Source organism: Mastigoproctus giganteus, chromosome 7 (genome assembly GCF_048544385.1).
Source record: "Mastigoproctus giganteus isolate SK-2022 chromosome 7, ASM4854438v1, whole genome shotgun sequence".
NCBI lineage: Eukaryota > Metazoa > Arthropoda > Arachnida > Uropygi > Thelyphonidae > Mastigoproctus > Mastigoproctus giganteus.
The window spans coordinates 201,913,685-201,936,193 of NC_143581.1; the positions used below are offsets into that span (position 1 = coordinate 201,913,685).

At 35.0% G+C, this 22,509-nt stretch overlaps 1 protein-coding gene across 1 annotated transcript; it reads right to left on the reverse strand.

Moving 5' to 3' along the window:
* Nucleotides 1-2,090: 2,090 nt before the first annotated feature.
* On the reverse strand, nucleotides 2,091-22,075 carry GXIVsPLA2 (phospholipase A2 group XII). Its single transcript, XM_090377370.1, has 4 exons — nucleotides 21,781-22,075; nucleotides 18,178-18,245; nucleotides 14,658-14,826; nucleotides 2,091-2,664 (listed from the first exon to the last, which is right to left on the reverse strand). Exons 1-4 carry the CDS (start codon nucleotides 22,028-22,030, stop codon nucleotides 2,552-2,554), a joined length of 600 nt encoding a protein of 199 aa, XP_090233496.1. The 5' UTR covers nucleotides 22,031-22,075; the 3' UTR covers nucleotides 2,091-2,551.
* Nucleotides 22,076-22,509: the final 434 nt, after the last annotated feature.

Genomic DNA, 22,509 nt, shown 5'->3' on the forward strand with positions numbered 1-22,509 from the left:
TACTCTTGCTTGAAGCCAACTAATTCAGCCATTGTGAAAAAGACCCAGAAAAATTCCTCACACGATCAAAGGGATTTGGAAGTTACTTTCACTGTCAATAAGTGAAACTTGAAAGAAACAATATTAGAAACACCTGTGTGTCTCAGTGACTGGACTTCATAGAAATGATTACTGCAGATGTAAACATCTGACAATAATGAGCATTTCAATTCACTTGCTTCAGACCAAAGACAGCACAGATGCCATTAATTTTAAATTCTTCTTTGGAGTGCTTGATAATTATATGCAAGAATTGGCTTCACAAAGCTTAAAAAAAAAAAAATAAATAAAAAAATATATATATTTTTTCACTTCTTCTTTAACAAAAGAATTAATGAAACAGGTTGAAAGTCAAAAAAAATAATGAAGGGATACTAAAATTCATTGAGAGGACTTTGACAGATTTTCCCTTTACAAATTTAAGTCACTTTGGTATTTTGGAATACAAACACCAAATCTGAGGACATCCCTAGTTATACTTACATAATTTAATGGATTCTCACAGGCATTAAAATTAAAAAAAATATATATTTATATATAAATCAAGTTTTTTTTTATTAAAACTCTTTCAACGTTAGTTTAAAAGATTTTAAAATGCTTTGATTGTATATGTTATACGGTCAACTATGAGCAAAATATGATTTTTCTGCTTGTTTAGCATATGATTTTTAATTATTTTTAAATGAGAGAATACATTTTATTTTATCATTCCATGTAATCTGAGTTAGCTCTGATCCTGTTTACATTGGATTATTTAATCTGTACTGTATTAGCATTTTATTTTATGTCCATATAGTATCGGTGACCAAACAAAAAAAAATAAATAAATTAAACTCGAACTATAAATAATCATGCTGTGCTATGGATGTTCAAAATGATTCTTTTTTGAATCCAGAATAATCATTGAGGGAGAAAAAAAAAAAAAAAACCCACTTTGGTGAGTTTAAGAGGATCACATATGTTCCATTTAAAAATCTGCGAAATTCAAAATGTCAGTCTCTTCTTTCTCTGTACTTCCATTTTCCAGATCTTGCTATATATGAAACAAATATATTTTCATGAAATAAGGCAATATTAAACTTTTGCATTGCATTTCAGTGTGGTATAGATATACTTGGGAAAAGTTCTGCAAATTTCTCTAGGTACTCATCTCCACTACCAAAAACATACTTCCCACAAAAAGACATTATAAGCTCATAGGGATAATTTCATATAGTAACATTTAGATATCCTCCTTAAAAACCGACAGGGATATTGTTCATTATAGTTACATTTTACCGTAGAAACCGGTTGAATGCATAAATTCATATACAAATATAAACAAATTATTTTTATTTTAATGATAAATTTTGAAATATACTGCAGTTAGTCCATTAAATATAATTTATATTTAATGGACAATCTGTATTATACTGGTAATTAGTTCACTATTTCACTTTTTTTTTTCTCAGCTTCAACTTTCACTGTAAGACACAAACAATGGAAACTGCACTTTATTGAGCAGATATATATATATTTTTTTAAAAGGACTTTTTCAGTGCTAAATTACAAAGCACTCAGTGCTAACACAAAAAAGTTGTCTTTGGTTTTTGAAATGCCAACTAAAGGAAACAATTCTCCGAAAATCAATGCAAATATACAGTTCCTAGTTTTCTACAAAGACAAACACTACATACCTTTCCTTTGTAACTCATATGGTATGGCATATTTAATAGGGATTTATTTATTTACTTAAATGAAATTATCTATTATGCAAATGCACATGCATACCTATACACTGTATTTAAAAAACAGACTTCAATCTACAAATATAAATTAAAAATTTAAGTTTTCTATATAGCTTTTATGGATTTAAAAGGATTTTATTTTATGGAAACAGATTTTATAGATTTAAATTTTACTTAAATGTTTACAGGCATAAAATTAAATTATATGTGTAATACAGTTATATTTACAGTTTAATTATCTACACTTTTGATTTATGCTAATATACCAAAGCTAATGTATTTATAAATAATGACTACAAGTCTGTTTCGCACAACAAACTTCAAATACAGGTAAACACAGGGTTTATAACAACGTCCAAATATTAAATAAATTTCAAACAGGTTCACTCTGAACATACATGCCAGCTTGTTATCCAGTAGTGTCAACATCTGTATAGATGATATGAGAAGATATAAATCTATATACCTCATTTCAGAAACAGGACTAAGAAGCAACAACTTTGTGCATCTTGCACATCTATAACCTCCCCCTCCCTGTCCATCCTCTACCTGAATGGTAGAGTTTTTTATCTATTGTTTTTTTCAACTTGTTTTTCTTAATGCTTCTTGCCTACCAACAACACCTGTTTTCTTTAAGATTCACATCTGCCAATGACTAACACCTCACAGACAGAAAGCTGTAATTTTGTGTTATAAACTCCAGTGTATTTAAACAATGGCACTAATGATAGACACTGTTCTTAAAACTAGAATGCACTTTTTTTTAATGACTGATAAAAGCTAAACTAAAGTTCAGAATTATAATGACAGTCACATGCTTGTTGCTGTGCATCCTTGTAGGCCTTGCATCCCAAAGTAAGAGTACTAAGATATAAAAGCTTTGCTGTTGCTTCACAACCTGAAACATTAAAAAAATCTATACATTAAAAAATCATAAATAATAAATAAATTAATTAAACATTAGCATAAAGCTAGACAACTGAAAGCAGCTGTTGATCAGAAAGCAAGCAACCTAAACATTAAGTAGACTACTGAATGCAGCTGCCTAACTTCATACTAGAAAACTTCATTTAATGCACTTCATTTAGTAGAAGACAAAAAGATGCACCACTGTGATCAAGAATTTTCTGCTATTAAAAATTAGGAGATGAGTTAACAATATAATCACCAAGTGAAAGCTGAATCGGCAACGACTCCCTCTCACAGCGGGGAGATGCAATTTGTGTGTGTGCATTTTTTTTTCAATAATTTTAACATGTTTATAAACACATGCAAAGTTACAGCTCTTAAGAGCTGTTAACCACTTGCAACACTTTTTTTTAAGCCATTGAAATCCAAGCTTGCATAAATGAAAACAACTGAAAACCAATCTGTAAAAAAATATAAAATATCTTTACAAAAAGGAGTTACCAAGCAAGGATAGTCAAGATGCATTAGGGCACTCTGACCAATCATATGCAATTGTTAAATTGTTGGGTGAGTGAATTTTAACTAAGCAGAACTAGAATCAAGGATGAACAGTGCAGTGGATGCCCAACAACAGCAGCCCTCCAGAAAAGACATGGTGAAGTATAATCAGTGAGTGACTGTTAGAGAAATGGCAGAGGCTACAAGCATCTCAATTGAATGGGTGCAAAACATTCTGTGAAATGAATTACGTAAGACAAAGATTTCTGCACAATGACACACACACACACACACACACACACACACACACACACACACACACACACACACACACACACGTCTTTGATTCAAAACTTCAAAGCAACTTTTTTTGCTTGTTATCAAGCATATCCTGAAAAAAAAATGTTCTGCCCAAATGTGTAACTATGGATGAAACATGGCTTCATCACTATCAACCAGCTTTAAAACTACAATCAAAACAATGGAAGCATTGCTGATTCACTAACTCCAAAGAAGTCAGTCTTCTGGCATTCAAAAGGGATAATAATGGTACATTATCTTCCAAAGGAACAAACAATAAATGGACAATATTATGTAGCAACTAAATTAGCATAGTAAATTAAAATTCAAAGAGATCTGGAAAGTTTACTAAAGGTGTTTGTTTTACTAGGACAATGCACCTGTTCACACATTGGCTGGTGCCAAGGCTGCAATTCATCAGGCTGCTATGAATTGTTACCTCACCCACCACACTCTCCAGATCCATTTTCATCTGATTTTCATATATTCTTGAAACTGAAAACTAACAATGAAATTTTGGTCTGATGATAAAGTGATAGTGGCTACACACTTCTTTTATCAAAACCCCTTCAAGAAAGTGACTACAAAACTGGGATTATGATTATAGGGCACTGTTGGCAAAAGTAAGATTTACAAGGAGACTACAAAAAAATAGGGTCAACTTCAAATAACTCCTGTGCTAAGCTATACCTAATCAAGCAACCTTCATATCTACAACTTAGTTGCTCTGCACACACACACACACATGCAACATTTTGAGACAGAGTTTGACAATACCATTTTTTTTTTTTGTTCATATCATATATTGGAAAATAATGATTTTCACAAGATCTTTAGTCTTGTGCATTAGTATAAACTACTCACTTCACAAGTTTTTCCTGTGCTGCACTATTTTTTATTTGCAAGGAATCATGGTACTAAGGTCTATAACTGATATGAATTTTCTCACAGATTTATCACCATTTACAATCACTAATTTATCACCAACCATTTATCACCTTTGACAAGTATTTACCAAATGGTATCCACCCACACTCTGACAAGACAGCAGTACCACCAAAACAGTTGTCAAACTGGTGTTTGGTTGGTACTGGCAAAATACTTCCTTTTTGGGAACAGCTATCTATTCCCAATATCTGCAAGATGCTTTGATAATGAAGCAACCTTCAAATGTTGAAGTAACTTGTAAACAAGGAGTCACCACCAGCAGGAAAGAACCAAGGCCATGTAAAAAAATAAAAGTTCATGCTTTTCTAATACAAATTTTCAAATGTAGGTAAAGAATCGAAAATAGAAACGTACTGTTAACTTTCCTAATGTTTACTTTTCCAAGCAAGCTTATTAGATGACATTATGAAAGCAATATTTTACAAAGTTAAGAGAATTTTTGGCCTCTAAAAAAATCTCTAATTAAGATGTTTGTTATTTGGTTTTTAGGATCATTAGCAACTAAGGCCATATTGCAGTGGTCATTCCCTGACCTTTCTACATCCTCCGTATTTGTGTGGTCACGGGCTCTCTAATTAGGAGACTGATATTATTCAATCTCGTGTGGACACACGCACACACACGCGCGCGCGCGCACACACACACACGCACACGCACACACACGCACACACACACGCACACACACACACACACACACACACACACACACACACACACACACACACACACACACACACACACACACACACACACACACACACACACACACACACGTCATATGTGCTGATTGTAAAAACATGTTTTGTGTTTTTAAACTATCTGTTCTAAGGTTGGTTTTGAATTAGTGACAATCGCATCACTAACTCATTGACAAGCTTGAGGTGGTCTCTTTGACTATTTTAGACTTGTTCTTATTCTTGAGAACATTTAGCTGATCAAAAAGTCAAGGCTATATTGTGCCAGTTCTTATGGTACTCTAATTTATATGATTTACTGTGTTCTCATGGAATAATCTGTGTATAAGTGTGTTCTCATGGAATAATCTGCATATTGTGCAGGCTTAAAAATCTAACAAGACATGAGAAACCCTAACTCTCTCAGCCAACTAACTACATCAATTGAAGACACTTAAGAATTGCTCTAGTCACCAACAGGATTTGAACTATGATCTCTTTAAATTAAAAAAAAAAAGTAGAAAAACTAATTATGTATAGTAATAGCAAATGTTTTTTTGGGGATATAATCTTCTGATTCCAGAGGTAACTGGAAAATTAGGTTTCAAAAAAATAACACCTAGGCTGCATGTACGATAGAAACTATCTGTAAACAGCACTTAATGTTTCACTGAAGTACATTCTGTAACATTCCTTCCAAGTTAATGAAAAAGTAATTAATGCAAGTCATGCAATGACACAGAGGTTTAGTGGAAGGAATATTGACACACACAGGCAGTCTGTGCCAAAGTCTGACATAAGTTTTACCCATGTCAGACTTTAATGGAGACTGCAGAATTATAGTTTCACCATCCCATATTATAGTTTCACACAATATGGAGTAGTGCACCATTGCACATGAATGTTATGGCATGAACTGTGTTCCTTTTCCGAAGGATAGAATGATGGTGCAGTGTAACATATCACTAGTCTGTGGCACAATGTTCCTGAAAGAAAAATGGTCCATTAACAAACAGTGGTAAAATCACATCACACCTTACTTTTAGTAATCTCCTCTATTTTCAATAGAGCAGATCTAATTTAGGTATGCGAGTTGTATATTGCACAAATACAGCAGTTCTGGGTGTTCCATTTAGTTAAAAATGGATTTATCCATCTAAAACACATCAAACAAATAATTTTCACCCTGATTAATGTTTACAAAAGCCCATCTAACAAATGTCCCTTGTTTCAGTATATCTTGCAGTAGCAATTGCTACACATGCTGGATTTCATAAGGGTACTGGCATACCATATTCTGTAGTGTTTGCCACACTGTGCTTAGAATATTTGATTACCATGAAATTACAAGCAATGCCTATTTCATCCATCTGGCCAATTTAGTGTGCTCTTCAAGAGCAAGCACAACTAGTGTTGCTAGGTAACCTCCTCACAAAAACCAGATGGCTATCAGTTTCACATATCTTCAACTACCTGTTTCATGTATTCACATCAAATTAGATGTTTCAAAAGAACATTTATCACTTTCAAACTACTAGCAATCACATTTTAAAAGTGAATTGGAGCAACAGGGAAACCATACTGTTTCCCACTGAGTTGCCCCAGCATAAAACAGTTGCGTAATTTTAAATGAGTACAAACATGAAACAAGGTATAGCATATTTTCAAGTGTATGTGTTTGCCAATTTATTTATTAATGTGTCCTATTTATTAAAACACAGCACAGCACAGCACATTTTTCAAGTGAATGTATTTATTTTTAATATTAAAATTTTTAACATTGATAACAAAATCAATTTTAGCCAAACTCCAATATATCTTACTTCAATTTTTTTTGCTTAAATCCACTTCTTCAGGATGTATCAACATCTGTAGTGGCTATTAGGGAAACAGTAACAACAGTCTAGTGGATAGTGTAGCATGCAAATTAGGGCATTATAATGGTTGACAAGTGGATATCAAAGATTAGAATGACCGCAGCCCAGTAAAAGGGTAAAAGAAGAACCATAAAAAAGTGCCTTCTTAAATTTCTGTTACAAATATCTAATAGAAAAAATAAATAAAAAAAGAAAAAAACTAGATAAATATAAGAAAAAAAAACTAGATAACCCTTTGTCTGGTTTTGATTTAACTTTCTTCCTAGACAAAGTGGCAATCACTCCACCACTCCCACTACCTGAGTGGCAAATATGTGCAACAGGTTAAAGTTGAAGATATAAGGCAATTGGTTAAGAATGTGTATAATATAAGAATGATATAAGGCAATTGGTTAAGGAAAGTGGAAGATGTTTGTTTGTTTGTTATTTGGTTTTTAGGAGCATTAGCAACTAAGGCCACATTGCTCCAGGCATATGCGGTGGCCATTCCTTGACCTTTCTGCATCCTCCGTATTTGGTGGTCACGGGCTCAAACCCCGGTCTAATCAAGAAGCGTGTGCTACGCACTGCTGCTCCTGCCCACCTGGCTATGGAGGTGCCAGAGTGGAAGAGAAATTGCTGAAGTTAAATATAAGAAAGGCACCTGGGGTGGATGGGATCTATCCAATTATATTAAGAGAGGCAGCTCAGGAAGTAAGAAAACCCATAGTCACAATTATGAGAGCATTCTTGGATTCAGGGGAGGTTCCCATAATCTGAAGATGTGCAAATGTATCCCCAATTCACAAAAGGGAATCAAAGGGTGACAAGTAATTACAGCCCTGTTAGTTTAACTTCTATTCAAGGGAAAATAATACGTCACTGGTAAAAGAAGTAATGCAGGATCATCTAGAGAAGGCTGCAATTATACTTCAGATACAGGATGGGTTTAAGGGGAAATCTTGTCTGACCAATTTGTTTGGAACTACAATGTGGTCATAAAGGAACTGGATGCAAAAAATAATTTTGATATCATATACTTGGATTTCAGGAAAGCTTCTGATGCTGTTACACATAAAAGACTGCTGTACTAATTAGAGCAGTATGGCATTAAGAGCAAGTTGCTGCTATGGATGAAGGGATGGTTGAGTGGGAAAAGACAAGAGTAGTAATCAATGGACATTGCTCTTCATGGACTAATGTTATTAGTGGAGTCTCCCAAATGTTGGGCTCACTGTTGTTTTCTATATTTATCAATGTTATTGATGAAGGTATATCAAGCTTAATGTCCAAGTCTGCAGCTGATGCAAAGGTTGGCAGGGTGGTTAATGACAGGAATGATAGTATGCTAGTGCAACAGGATCTTGAAAAGTTAGGCAGATGAACTGAGAAATGGCAATTGAAGTTTAACATTGACAAATGCAAAATACTGCACACTGGTAGCAGTAACCTGAGAACAATGTACCAACTGTGTAGTATTACACCCAGAGTAGTGAAAAACAAAAAAGACTTGGGGGAATTGTGTAATTGGATATGAAGTTCTATGAGAGCAGACAGACTGTAGCTCATGGGGTTTTGTCAATGATATACAGGAATTTTGCTAGCAGGGATAACAAGGGATTATCCCATTGTATGAAGGCAATGGTCAGGCCTCATCTTGAGTACTGCATACAGGTCTGCAGGCCTCATTTTAGGAAGGATGTAGAGCTGTTGGAATGAGTACTGAGAAGAACAATAAGATTGGTAAGAGGAACAAAGGGGTGCTCTTACCAAGAAAGTATAGGCCTAATGACTCTGATGAGTATAATAATATATCGTACAGGGAAATAGAGTGGGCCAGTAAATCAGAGAGTCTTATAATGGGGGATTTTAATTTCCCAGATATTGACTGGAATTTGTGGGTTGGTCACTCGCACACTAGCAAGGCTTTTGTGGATTTATTGGATGATTGTTTTCTACATCAGCATGTTCGTGAGGCAACAAGAGGGAGCAATACTCTTGATCTGATTATCAGTAGTGATTCTTCATGCATTAAGAACCTGCAGATAAATGAACCACTAGGTGGCAGTGATCACAGTGTGTTGAAGTGGGATTTACTCAAGGAGGTAACTACCATCAGAGGTAAAGGGAAGGGTTTTTGTTTTCGTAAAGGCGACTATGATCGTCTGAGACAGTATTTAAATTCTATACAGTGGGACCAACTGATGATGTTACCAACAGCAAACTCAAAATGGGAAGCATTCAAGGAACTAATCTTGGTGGCTACCAGGCTTTACATACCAACTAAGAAATATTGTTCAAGGTTTAGGCCTAAATGGTTGTCAGATGGACTAATGAGACATGTGGCAGAGAAGAAAAATGCATGGGATACATACAAATTAATGGGTGACATGGAAGCCTATGATAGATATAAGTTGGTCTGTAACCAAGTCACAAAGGAGATTAGGCAGGCAAAGGCAGACTACGAAAAATCCTTGGCAAAGGATGCAAAGAAAAACAGAAAGGAGTTCTTTACATACTTGAACTCGAGAAGGAAAGGGATGAATCAGATTGGTCCACTGGATATTGATGGTTCAACAGTTGAGGATCCTGCTCAGGTGGCTAACAATCTAAACGAGTATTTTGCATCTACATTCACGCATGAGGAGTTATTCAGGAAGGAGAATGATGTAGGTAAAGTAAACATTGGCAGTGAGCTGGATGATTTTGTAATAACTGAGAGGAAAGTGGAGGAGAGATTGTTGAGGATAAACATAAAAAAGGCACCTGGGGTGGATGGGATCTATCCAGTTATATTAAAGGAGGCAGCAAAGGAAGTATGCAAACCCCTAGCCATAATTATGAGAGCTTCTTTGGACTCAGGGGAGGTACCCATAGACTGGAGATGTGCAAATGTAACCCCAATTCACAAAGGAGGATCAAAGGCTGACACAAGTAATTATAGACCTGTTAGTTTAACTTCTGTTCCAGGTAAATTAATGGAGGCATTGGTTAAAGAAGCACTGCATAATCATCTAGACAAGAATTCAGTTATAGCTCAGACGCAGCATGGTTTTGTTAAGGGCAGGTCTTGCCTGACCAATTTGATTGGATACTATGATGTAGTCACAAAAGAACTGGATGCAGGGAATAACTTTGATATTATATATTTGGATCTTAGAAAGGCTTTTGATACTGTTGCACGTGAAAGACTGCTGAACAAATTGGAGCAGTGTGGCATTGGAGGCAAATTGCTGCTATGGATAAGGGGATGGTTGAGTGGCAGAAGACAGAGTGGTAATCAATGGACACTGCTCAACGTGGACTAATGTTATTAGTGGAGTTCCTCAAGGTTCAGTGTTGGGTCCATTGTTGTTTTCGGTGTTTATGAATGATATTGATGATGGGATATCAAGTTTAATGTCTAAGTTTGCAGATGATACAAAGGTTGGCAGGGTCGTTAAGGACACTACTGACGCTATGCTGCTGCAACAGGATCTGGAAAGGTTGAACAGATGGGCTGAGAGGTGGCAAATGAAGTTTAACATTGACAAATGTAAAGTACTACATATGAGTAACAGTAACCCCAGAGCAATGTATCAACTCTGCGGTACTACACTGACAGTGGTGGAGAATGAAAAGGACCTGGGGGTAATTGTGCAGGCAGATATGAAGTTCTCTGAGCAGTGCAGACGAGCTGCAAGAGTAGCTCATGGTGTCTTGTCAATGATATACAGGAATTTTTCTAGCAGGGATAAGGAGGTGATTATTCCCTTGTATAAGGCAATGGTTAGGCCACATCTTGAGTACTGTATACAGGTCTGGAGGCCTCATTTCAAGAAGGCTGTAGAGCTGCTGGAACGGGTACAGAGAAGGGCAACAAGATTAGTAAATGGAACAAAGGGTTGCTCTTACGAAGAAAGGCTTAAGTTTTGCAAATTACAGAGTCTGGAGACTAGGCACCGGCGTGGTGATCTGATAGAGGTGTATAAGGCTTTGAATGGTTTGAGCATGCTCAATGCCAATGGGATTCTTCATCTTTCTCAGAATAATCACCTCAGAGAGCATAAATTCAAATTGAGGAAGGACGGATGTCGGATAGATGTGCGGAAATTTGCCTTTGGCCAGCGGGTGGTTGGTTGGTGGAACCGACTTCCATCACTTGTTGTTGAAGTTGATAGCCTAAACAAATTTAAAGCTCAACTGGACAGGTATTTCGAACGAACGGAGGGGTGAAATGGGAGAGGGTTTTTTTTTTTTTTTTTTTTTGGCTGATGCTGAATAAGCTTGCTTTCTTGCATCATATGCCTCTACTAATGCTAATGCTAATGCTAAAAGGCTTCAGTTCTGCAAATTACAGGTTCTGTAGACTAGGAAATTGTGCAGTGATCTGACTTTGAATGGATTGAGCAAACTCAATGCTGATGGGATTCTTCCTCTTGCTCATACTACACATATGAGGGGGCACATATTCAAACTGAGGAAAGACAGTTGCAGAACAGATATGTGGAAATTTGCCTTTAGCCAACGAGTGGTTGACCACTGAAACAAACTTCCATCTGTTGTTGTGGAAGTTGATAGCTTAAACAAATTCAAGGAAGAACTAGACAAACTATTAGAGGGAATGGATAGGTATAATGGAAGGCATTCTGTTTTTTTTTTTTTTTTTGGCTGATGCTGTATGAGGTGTGCCACTGTTAATGCTACTGTTAAAATAAAAAAAAAGGCAGCTAAATCACAAATAGCAAATTAGTTGATTGATCGTTTCATTGTTCCTTCATATTTCAGTGGTAAGAATTTTTTTTTTAAATGTACAAATATTTTTTAGTTTAGTATACTGGAAAAAAAAAATACAAAAACAAAACAGACTGATATGCTACAGATGGGAGCAAGGCATATTAATACATTATGCCATTTGTGTATGAGACCCTATATTTTTTTTCACTGGTGTCAACTTAAGTTGAAACAGGGTATGGACCACCTGTGTGCTTATGTTATAAATATAAGAATGTCTTTAGTTCTCAGTCATGACAGCCACATGTATGCACCTTTGATTTTCTCGATCAAAGGAGTTTGTATTAATAGTAATTGCATTATAACTACTTAGCAGACTCTGGAGGAGTCCTTAGTATAATTTAGTACAATACAGTAATACATTATTTTATTTATTATTTGTATTAACTTTTTCAAACTGCCACCACAGTAAAGAGCATGGTGTACTCCTACTTAATTAACATAAACATGACCAAGGGGTAGTAGGTTGATTAGTCAGAACTTACAATTCAAGCTGCTATAAATAAATAAATAAATAAAAAGAAATTAGTGACAAATCATATTCAGTAATTAGAGAGACAGACAGACAATGTTATATTTTTAAGTGCATATGTTTAATATGCTGACTATAATGCCAATAGTCAATATACAGGGTTGTTAAAATTAAAGTATTCCTATGTAGAGTTCTCTGAAGCGAGTTCTAAGGCTCGTACTGAAGAGAAATTTGGACAACAGATACAATAAAAAATGCACTCGCCATTTATTGGAAAAAAAAAAAAAAAAAAATAGTTATAAAATTTGTCACTACATGGCGTCATGTGCTGGCTATTTCAGTTTCCATTCGAAGAACAGCATTTTCTACAGCAGAATGTAACATGTCAACTGAAATAGCCAGCACATGATGTCTAATGCTGTCTTCAGATCTGCCAGAGTTTGACATCCTTCCTGATACACCCGGTTCTTCAAAAATCCCCACAACCAGAAGTCGCATGGGATGAGGTCCAGTGATTGGGGTGGCCAAGATGTCTGGAAACAATGGCTAATGATCTGTTCGTCTGTAAAGTGTTGCCTTAGCAATCTTTGGACACAACGGTGGATGTGGGGTGGCACAACATCTTGCATGAATATGGTATCCTGAAGGCACCCACATTGTTGCAGCTCTGGTATTGCAAAATTTGGCAACATTTCATAATATTGCTGTTCGGTGACAGAACAGGTGCAGGGTCCAGTCAGTGTTACTTGTTCAAAAAAAATATGGCCCGATCATGAATGTGGCCATAAATCCACACCACACTGTCACTTTTGGAGAATCCAACGTGACCTCTTGGATAACTCGAGGGTTTTCTGTTGCCCTCGACAGTTGTGCATATTCACTTGGCCAAGTGATACTGACTGTCATTCGCGCCAGAAACTGAAGTGCATATATGAAATGAATATCTGCATCACCATGCTTTAGCTGCTGTAGCATGTGCATCTCGTAAGGATAGTACCGCAACACCTGATGCATTACTAGCCTTAAAGTGGAATATGGCATGTCCACTTCCCGAGAAACAGCTGGCACATTTGTGCTACCACATGGAGATTGACTTGATAAATCCACGACAGCCATAGCCACATCTTCAACACGAGAGGAGTCCACTCATTTTTGACCTCTACCTGGTTGAACACCAAGATGTTGCGTCGCTTCAAATTTTGCAATCATTTTGCAGACAGCACAAACAGTCATAGGTCCACACCATATGTGCTTCTGATGCCGGAATTCTCTGATAGCTGCATTGTTGCTGTTCTGATAGTATGCTTCACTAATAGCGCCTTTTCCTGCAATGTTGTTGGCATTGCTGCTGTAGTACAGGCAAACATCTACTGTATGATTTTGAAGAGACTGTTTTGCTTTTATACAGTACAGTAGAGCTGAGTAGTGGTGCTGTGGCAATAACTTATGATTATGCAAATAACATAAGTTATTTGCATAATCGTAACTAAGATAGCTACGTGCCATACAGTGACAAATTTTGTAACTAATTTTTTTTTTTTTTTCCCAATAAATGGCGAGCGCATTCTTTATTGTACCTGTTGTCCAAATTTCTCTTCAGTATGAGCCTCAGAACTCGCTCCAGAACCCTCTACATAGGGATACTTTAATTTTAACAACCCTGTATACCCAGAAAAAAACTCAAAATTCTAGACTCCAACCAGATGATTGCAAGGATTCGAAAGTAATGAAATTGCTTTTAGCAGCCAGCCAACCACAGGTAGCTGTGTGTTTTTATTTTACTGTTCTAGGTGATCCCAGCCAACTTCTGGCAACCCTATAATATAACAATAATGTGATCATTCAAAAGTACGCACGTTATGCATTCGAATGTATGCAACAGCATAAAAAATGAGTACACTGTTATTAGCCAAGTGTCATGTGTGGCTGTTATAACAATAAACTTAACATTTCTTGTGTTGTAAAATGAACATTGTTTTTTAATATTCACCTGCCCATGTAAATCTATAATAAAGGCAAGCCAATTCATCCTTATTTACAAAAGAAGCAAAGTTGCCACATAGGCAGTGACCTCTTAAAATTACGGTATCAATATACCTCAAGTTGCTCTGGTCATTATGAATAAATACTTGCTTTCAAAAAGTAATGTTCCATTTATGGGTGCTGGCCCATCTTCAAAGTTGGTCTGAAGGCCATGCCATCAGAGGCTGTATTATTTATTCTCCTTAAGTAGTAATTACAGGCTGTAGCTGCTATTCAAAGAGAATAAAGAATGCATATACATGACGTGTTTTAAAATCATAATCATGCCATTTCCTCAGAAAATGAACAACTGTTTTATCTTGATGCAAAGTTCTTTCTGTGTAAGCTGATTAAGGATCAAAATTTTTTTACAGTACTTTGAAATTAAATTTACTGAAAAAGCATGATAAAAGTAAAATAAGGATTTTCATCAACTCACTACTTTTGCTTTCCTTTTGATTTTGATTTTTTTTATCACACATTTTATATAAGCATTTCTGAAACTTTTTATCACATTTTTCTTTGTCAGCAAAACAGGTTCCATAACATAAGTCATGCATATCACAACATTCTGTCATTCCTTTAACTGGGAGATCTTTAGAGGTTAACTGTAAAACAAAAATAACATACCACACCATTAGCAATATATCATTCAACATGCAGGGTAGTTCAGAAAAAATAATTAACTTGTATAAGAAATTAAACTAGAGTAAAGTAAATAAATAAAAAGAAATGAGTGAAAAATCATGTTCAGTAATTAGAAAGATTTAATGTCATATGAAGTAAATTTACTAAGGACATGTTCACAAATTCTATAACGCAAAGAGCAAAAGAGAGTGAGTCAGGTTGGGGGGGGAGAAGAAATGCATGAATTTCACATAAGTTTTTCATTAATACAACCCCTTTCCATTCCATATATTAATGAAAAGGGGTCAAAACTGTTAAGCCTTGACTCCTCTTTTGAACACTCAGACTAGTATGGGCATTCAAAAATTTTAGAAATGCATCATGTAATTTGTGAATAGCTCCTAAAGTCAATAATACACAATTTGGCAAATCTCGTAGAAAATCAGTTCTGTTCTTAAATGGCCACTTATGATGAGAGGATCTTACAGTATTGGGAATGAGAATTACCATACATATGTGAAATCACATGGATTTCAATATGTTGTTTAAGTAACTGTGTACTACTAGCTCACCACTTGGCTATGGTTGTGCCTTGCATCAGTTCGGTATGCTTTGCCAGAACATAGCAATTTCCACAGATTTGGTATAATACCAAATTTGTCAAAAGAACATTTAGTATTTGTTGGAAACATATAGTACAGACTTTGTAGTCAATCAAGGTTAGAATACAACTGTACCAATCCGAATATCCTGGCATCATACATTTTTATGATGTGTGATGATAAGTGATGAGTCTGGCAAATCAAAATTAGATGATAGTATTTTTGCTAATGTAGTAACTTTGGCAAACTATCTATTATGACTAGCTTCAACAGAGTAATAATTAGCAATACTTCTGAATATAATGCTTGAATCTGATTATTTTCAACACCCTTCAATCCCCCTATGCTCAGGAAACAATTGAGGTCATTGTTAATCCCTTAAGGCAGTGAGATCTACGGAGCCCTTCAAAATTAAAAAAAATAATAATAAAAAAAAAATTTGCAGATCCCTATATAATTTTTTTCTCTATGTGTGTGTGTACACACACACACACACACACATGAATACTGGGTTTTCTGAAAAGAAAATTCAAAGTTTTATGTTTAAAACAACTCAACTTTATTGTTATTTTTACCCACGTAATAATAACTTTATCATAAATTTGCTATACATAGAATGGATAATTGACCAGTTCCAGAGGATCCGTGGAAATGGTCTACGGACCCAGAGGGGTTTGCGGATCCCAGTTTGGGAAATGCTGCCGTAAGATATATTTGATACTTGATTATTATATGCCATACTCCGAACAAACAAACAAAAAAAGCAAGAACACTAAGATTCATAATGATGGACCTCTGCTTTTTTTTTTTCATCTTCACTCAGCAATAGGAATTGAACCTTGTGTGTGTGTGTGTGTGTGTGTGTGTGTGTGTGTGTGTGTGTGTGTGTGTGTGTGTGTGTGTGTGTGTGTGTGTTTTGTTTGTTATTTGGTTTTTAGGAGCATTAGCAACTAAGGCCATATTGCTCCGGGAATATGCGGTGGTCATTCCCTTGACCTTTCCGCATCCTCCGTATTTGGTGGTGACGGGCTCGAACCCCGGTCTAATCAAGAAGCGTGTGCTACGGCACTGCTGCTCCTTCCCACCTGGCTACGGAGGTGCCCATGTATGTGTGTGAGAGAGAGAGAGAGAGAGAGAAAACAGCCATGCCATCCACTATGGCAAGAACACTGGATGGCATGATATTGGCCAGCAGTCAAGTCATTCAATGTTCCACCCAGAACGGTGTTAATTTTATTTAAAATTTGCAATAACAATTAACATATCAAAGGGTCTGTAATTCAATAAAGCAGGAATTTATCTGCCTACCCCGGTGTTTGCACACGGCCAGTTTTATGTTACATTTTCTATGGAAACTGCAAGAAATGGTAACAAAATTTTGATTGAAAATAACAGTTGTTAGGGTAGACTCAGTTCTCTGTCAAGGAAAGTTTAAACCAAAAATACTGTCTACCAAAAAGTTTCATAATGTAATACACTCTAGCCAGAGGTGTTGCTATTATTATTAACTGAATATTTTACTTCATTAATAAATACTTACATCTTTAAATTGGTAAAGAAATATTTTTGAAATTGAAAAGTCAACTGTATTCAAAAGATATTAGAATATGCAATGGTAAATGTTAAGAGTTAGTACTCTTTTAATTGTATTGAAAATTTTAGGATAAACCAATTTCATTTACAATACTCACCTACAATCCTTGCACCATATAGCTAATAATAATAATAATAATAATAATAATAAGTATGGTGTATGAAATTGATAGCTTAAAACCATTTCAAGAGACAAATGAAACAAATATTCCCAAAAGAATGCTCATATAACTCTTTTCTGTTGAACCTAAAAACTGAGGACATTGCTTAAATGAGATGAGAAATGGCAGCTGAATTTTATCACTGAAAAATACAAGGTCATGCATCTGAGTAATAGTAGCTATAGTGTAACAGACCACTTAGGTAGAACCAAGCTGAAAACAGTCGATAATGAAAAAGACTCCAGAGTAACAATAATATAGTAAGTTCTCTGAATGGTGGGCACAGGCTGGTAGGACAGCTCATTGAGTTCTGTCAGTGATATATACCTGAACTCCAGCAGATTCAAAGAGCCTGTTGTAGCAAAAATATAGACTTCTCTATCCCATTATAGTACATCTTGAATAATGTATACACACTTAGAGGCCCATTTTAGAAAACATAGATCTGATTGAAAAGCACACAGCAAAGAGCAACTAGATTGGTTAAAGACACAAAGGTACTCTTATCAAGAGAGAGAGAAAGATTTGTTTTTTTAAGTTGCAGTGTTTGCAAATCAGGTGCCTGTGGTATACCTGATTGAAGTGTTTAAGGCCTTGAAAATGTTGAGTAAACAAAATCCTGAGCATATTTTACACTTCGTCACAACGAACATACAAGGAGACATTAAGAAGGGATAACTGTAGAATAGCTATCTGAAAATTTTCCATTACTTAAAGAGTGATCATTTGTTGCAATAAACTCTCACCCTCACACCGTAAATTTATTTAAATTTAGTGAAGGATTAAGAAAATACCTGAAATAAACAGGCAAAGTGAAAGAAGGTGGCATTGGTTTAACTCCTTTGTGTCTCTCTTTTTTTTTCCTGATGATGTTACATATACATCCTTTCTGCATCATTTTGCCAATGCTACTTATTATTCCTTAAATAAATAGTTAATTATTATTAAATCAATGATGTTATTTTAAATGACTTACCTCAACTCCATAAGCACCACATCCTTCTGGTACTGGCTTATAGGTGGATCGTTTCTTTGGTTTATTTCCTAATATTAAAAAAAAAAGGACTATTGTTATTATTATAATCCATATAGTGCAAGGAAGTCTGAGGCTTATGCTGCTCCAACCAAAAAAAAAAATAGAGAGAGAGAGAGAAGTAGAAAGGAATCACCAAGAAAGAGAAGAATGATGATTCAATGCGTATTTAGAACAATAATCTAAACACACACACACACACAACAAAAATGGAAAAAAAAAAAAGATGATAAAACAACACAGAAAAAGCAGGAAGTTAGAATACTTATAGCATTAAAAGCACCAAAATATCCATCAAAACATTCAAATTATCCTTTTAACTTTCTACTACTAAAGGATACAGAAAATAAAATAAGGTAGATAAAGAGGAGAATGCTTCTAATATTGGTGGACATTTTTTGTATAGCTTTCAATGAAAAGCACATTCTGTCTCCTTTATTTTGACATTTCTTCTACTCTTTTATACCATTTAACAGAAACAAAAGTTCTTTTTTTATATCTTCTGCACTTTTTAAAAGAGGATTCTGGATAGATTCAACAATACTTGGAACATCATGGCATTAATAGACACATTTCAATTGTTGGATTTCTCATTTCTGGTCTGCTGTAACCTTCCCTATCTTAAATGCAGGTAGATATCTGAATGAATATTTTTTTAGTTCCACTGGCACTCTTTCTTAGCTCCTTTATTCTATATTCCTTCATATACTTTTCTGTATATGCTTTAATCCCTGTTTCTAATTTTGTTTTCTGTGTACTTGTTTGATAATTTTATGGATGTTCAGTTTCAGCACTATTCACTTATATCTCATCTCTGTCTTACATGTCTCATCTCTATTACCTGCTTTGTCTTTTTACATTTGTTTTCAGTGTGTGTGTGTGTCTATACTAATATAGAAAATTACTTATTTCTATATAACATTACCATAAAATTTACAAAAATTTTATCTCAGATTTATATCTATGACACTAAATCTACTTTCTTGATATTAAAGTTTTTTTTGTTTTTTTTAAGTGATACTGATTTAAAATCAGTTCAAAATTAATTGCTTAATGCCTGAAATAATGTACAATTATCACACATCCCTTTAACTGACTGGTCCTTTGAAATGTTAAATGTAAGATGCCAATGGTTCTATGAATTTTTGCAAATAACCAGTAAATATCTAACAAGTTATAGATTAAAATCTACATTCCAGCAAAAATTACACCTCTTTCCAATATGGTTTAGAAAAGAAGCATTAACCTACTCAAATAAGAAAAATGACTGGCAAAAAGAAGATAGACAGTTGCTGGACAAAACAAATTTACAAGTACAAAGACTGTATATCAGAATACTAAGGAAAAATAAGCAAAATAATGGATGAAAAGGAACTTTAAAAATATACTACAGGATCACAAGGCTGAGTGGTCAGGAGCAGGAGTGTGGTAGCACATGTTCTTTGAGTAGACCGTATTTGCCAGTCAAGCCCCTGACTGGCAAATACGGTCGATCTGCCAAACACTGGACCAGCGTGGCAGATTATGGTCCATTTCCCTCAACATGAATCACTGAGGAGGCTTCTATCCTGCAGTGGCTGCAGTTTACCTTTTATAGGATCACAGTATAACTAAATGATTCTTATGACCTAAAATAGAAGTTTTACTTCTCTACACTGTTCACTTAGAAAAAATTTATTATTCACAGTTCAGCATAGAATCACTAATAGAAGCCACCCACCAGCTGATAAGAAACCAATAGCTTAGAAACAGCTGTCCTGACAGTGTCTCGGATCTTTAAGTGTATAGTGGATTCACCTGTTTAAGTGATATGCCGACCAGGCTAGCTGGGTGGGTAAAGTGCCTGCCTGGCAACCCAAAGGTCGCGTGTTCGATTCCCGCCTCGGGCTTGGATCAAAGTACTGCAAAAACCTTGGGAGGTGTATTATGGCCACAGAAGCCTATGCACCAACTACTACCAAAAAAAAAAAAAAGTGATGATATAAAATTTAAAGCTATTTTAGAAACTTAGACAGAACCATGGATAATGGTATTTATTTCTAAGATGAACATAAGCACAAGCTTTATTGCTGAGTACTCAGCCTTTGTCCTCGGAGGGAGCAGAATGTTCCCAATGGTCAATTAATGGGATCATTGATTGTGTTCATCATAGGGACAAAACTGAATGCAGTAAAGCAATACTGCATCCAACTGTATTGTTTAATTTTGCTTTAAGACAAAAAAAAAAAAAAAAAAAGGCATTTTTAGCCCAAAATTATGAAAATAGGCATTCACACCTAAACATCTGCATTTTAGTAGAGGAGGTTAAATTTAGTGAAGGATTGAGAAAATACCTATCATGTTTATAAATTTAATTACTTTATTATGATGTGCACCTTCAGAAAGTAATGCTTATCTTTTGGCCTATTGCTAGGGTTACTGGCCAATAGTTTAAGTATTTTTCTTAGTTGATGATAAGAGCTCAGAAGCTATTAGTTCAAACTAATAGCTTCTGAGTTTTAAACTATTCTGTGATGCAGTGTCAGTTCTTGGGTATAGGAAGCACAGATGCAAAAACTATCAGTATTGGGGCTGCTTACCACGATTTTAATAAAATTATATATCTATTTCTATATATATATATTGGCAGCTTCCCCTCCTTTAAATATTGGGCCCAGGTGCCTCATACTGAGTGAATCCTCCCCCTTGCCAGAAGTTTTATAATGAACCTACAGAAAGCGAGTTTTATATTGGGTAATTCTGTTTTTGGTTCATTTAAATTTTAATTTATCTTTCACTCGTCATGTTCAAAGAGGTGTGTTATGCATAATTAAATGAAGTGTTTGTTCATTTCAGATGTTGTTTGTAAATTTGTAATGTTCTTTTCTTAATATACTCATTATCACAATATACCCTTTTAAAGACTACTTTTCTTTTCTCTCTGGACTGAGGAGGGAGCAGAATGGAAGTGGGAGATCACCAATCTTGTTAAAAAAAAAAAAAAAAAAAAACCCACACAAGCCTTGTGTAGAGTATGTACATATCATATCAAGCATGAGAGTGGTCCTGATTGTTTATGTAGATTCAAAATAATTAAGTACAAACTGCTCTGACCTAATGCTCGTGCCAGAGTATACACAAGAACCTTTCTTTTTATCCCTGGCTTGGTACAGTGATTGGTTTTACAAAGTCAGAGTACATTGTAGTGGGTGTAAATTTGTATCTTACAATAAAGATCATTTATTTATATATAAATGTAATGAACTGAGAGTATGAATTAGCATACGAATAATGAAACGTGCAAAAGAAAAGGTTTGAAGGAAGACAAAAATATTAGATATAAAACATAGGGAAAAGGACAGATAAAAGATAAAGAAAGGGAGAGATACTTAACAGATAATATGTATAGGTAAAACACAATCGCCACTGATGTAATTTGTAAGCATTAATGATGAGTAGGCATTAATGACACACACAGAAAGATGAAATTTTGGAGCCATCTCTCGCTCTTGACTCCAGCATTTTTTTATTCCTTTATAACAGTAAAAATCATTAAGCATTTATTACCATTTGGACATCTAAACTTGCATTCTTCCTCTGTCGCTGCAGCAACAACATCTTCCATCGTCCTCAAACCGTTGCCAATTTTCTTCAGGTTGTAAGATACCTCATTTGCAATATCACCAGCAGTATGTAAAAATGATTTTACATCATCGATTAATGATTGTGAAGTAGCACCTAACACAAAGAAACTAATTATTATTCCGCATGAAAAACTTATTACCGCCATACTTTTGTCTACGGCAGCTATTATCATAATGAAAGAAACAGTATTAAACTTTCTGAACTGAAGAAAGCCACCATTCACAATTTCACACGGCATTGCATGTGTCACATTTATACGTCATTGTAAACAAACCAGGTACGCTACCTTTCGAGTTGGTTGTTGGTTTCGAAAGTAAAATGCCCGTTTTAGAAGGCTTACTTTTTTTGACTGCCGAAAATATTTTACAGAATTCCTGAACTTTAATTTTAAATAAAGCACTGAATTATACAAGTGTTTATTTTGTAGCTGAGAATATAAATTAAACTTGTGAAAAGTCGTCTGATTTTTTTTTTTTTTTGGATTATAGTTTTTATTGCATTTTTTCTATATGTAATAACTAGAGCTACAGGTAAGATTTTACAACAATTTAAATAAGATTTACTTTCTTATTTTCGTCTTTTTTTTCATGTTATAGTACATGTATTACTAATTCATAGTATGAAAAGAATAAGTTTGAAAATTGAACTACC

Excerpts from the sequence above, each read along its gene's own strand:
- GXIVsPLA2 (XM_090377370.1), bottom strand. The coding sequence starts at position 22,030 with ATGATAATAGCTGCCGTAGACAAAAGTATGGCGGTAATAAGTTTTTCA. Across the intron at positions 18,246-21,780 it reads CAAGTTTAGATGTCCAAATG|GAAATAAACCAAAGAAACGA; the intron begins GTAATAAATGCT and ends TTTTAATATTAG. Across the intron at positions 2,665-14,657 it reads TCAAAAGGAAAGCAAAAGTA|GTTGTGAAGCAACAGCAAAG; the intron begins GTGAGTTGATGA and ends TTAATGTTTCAG.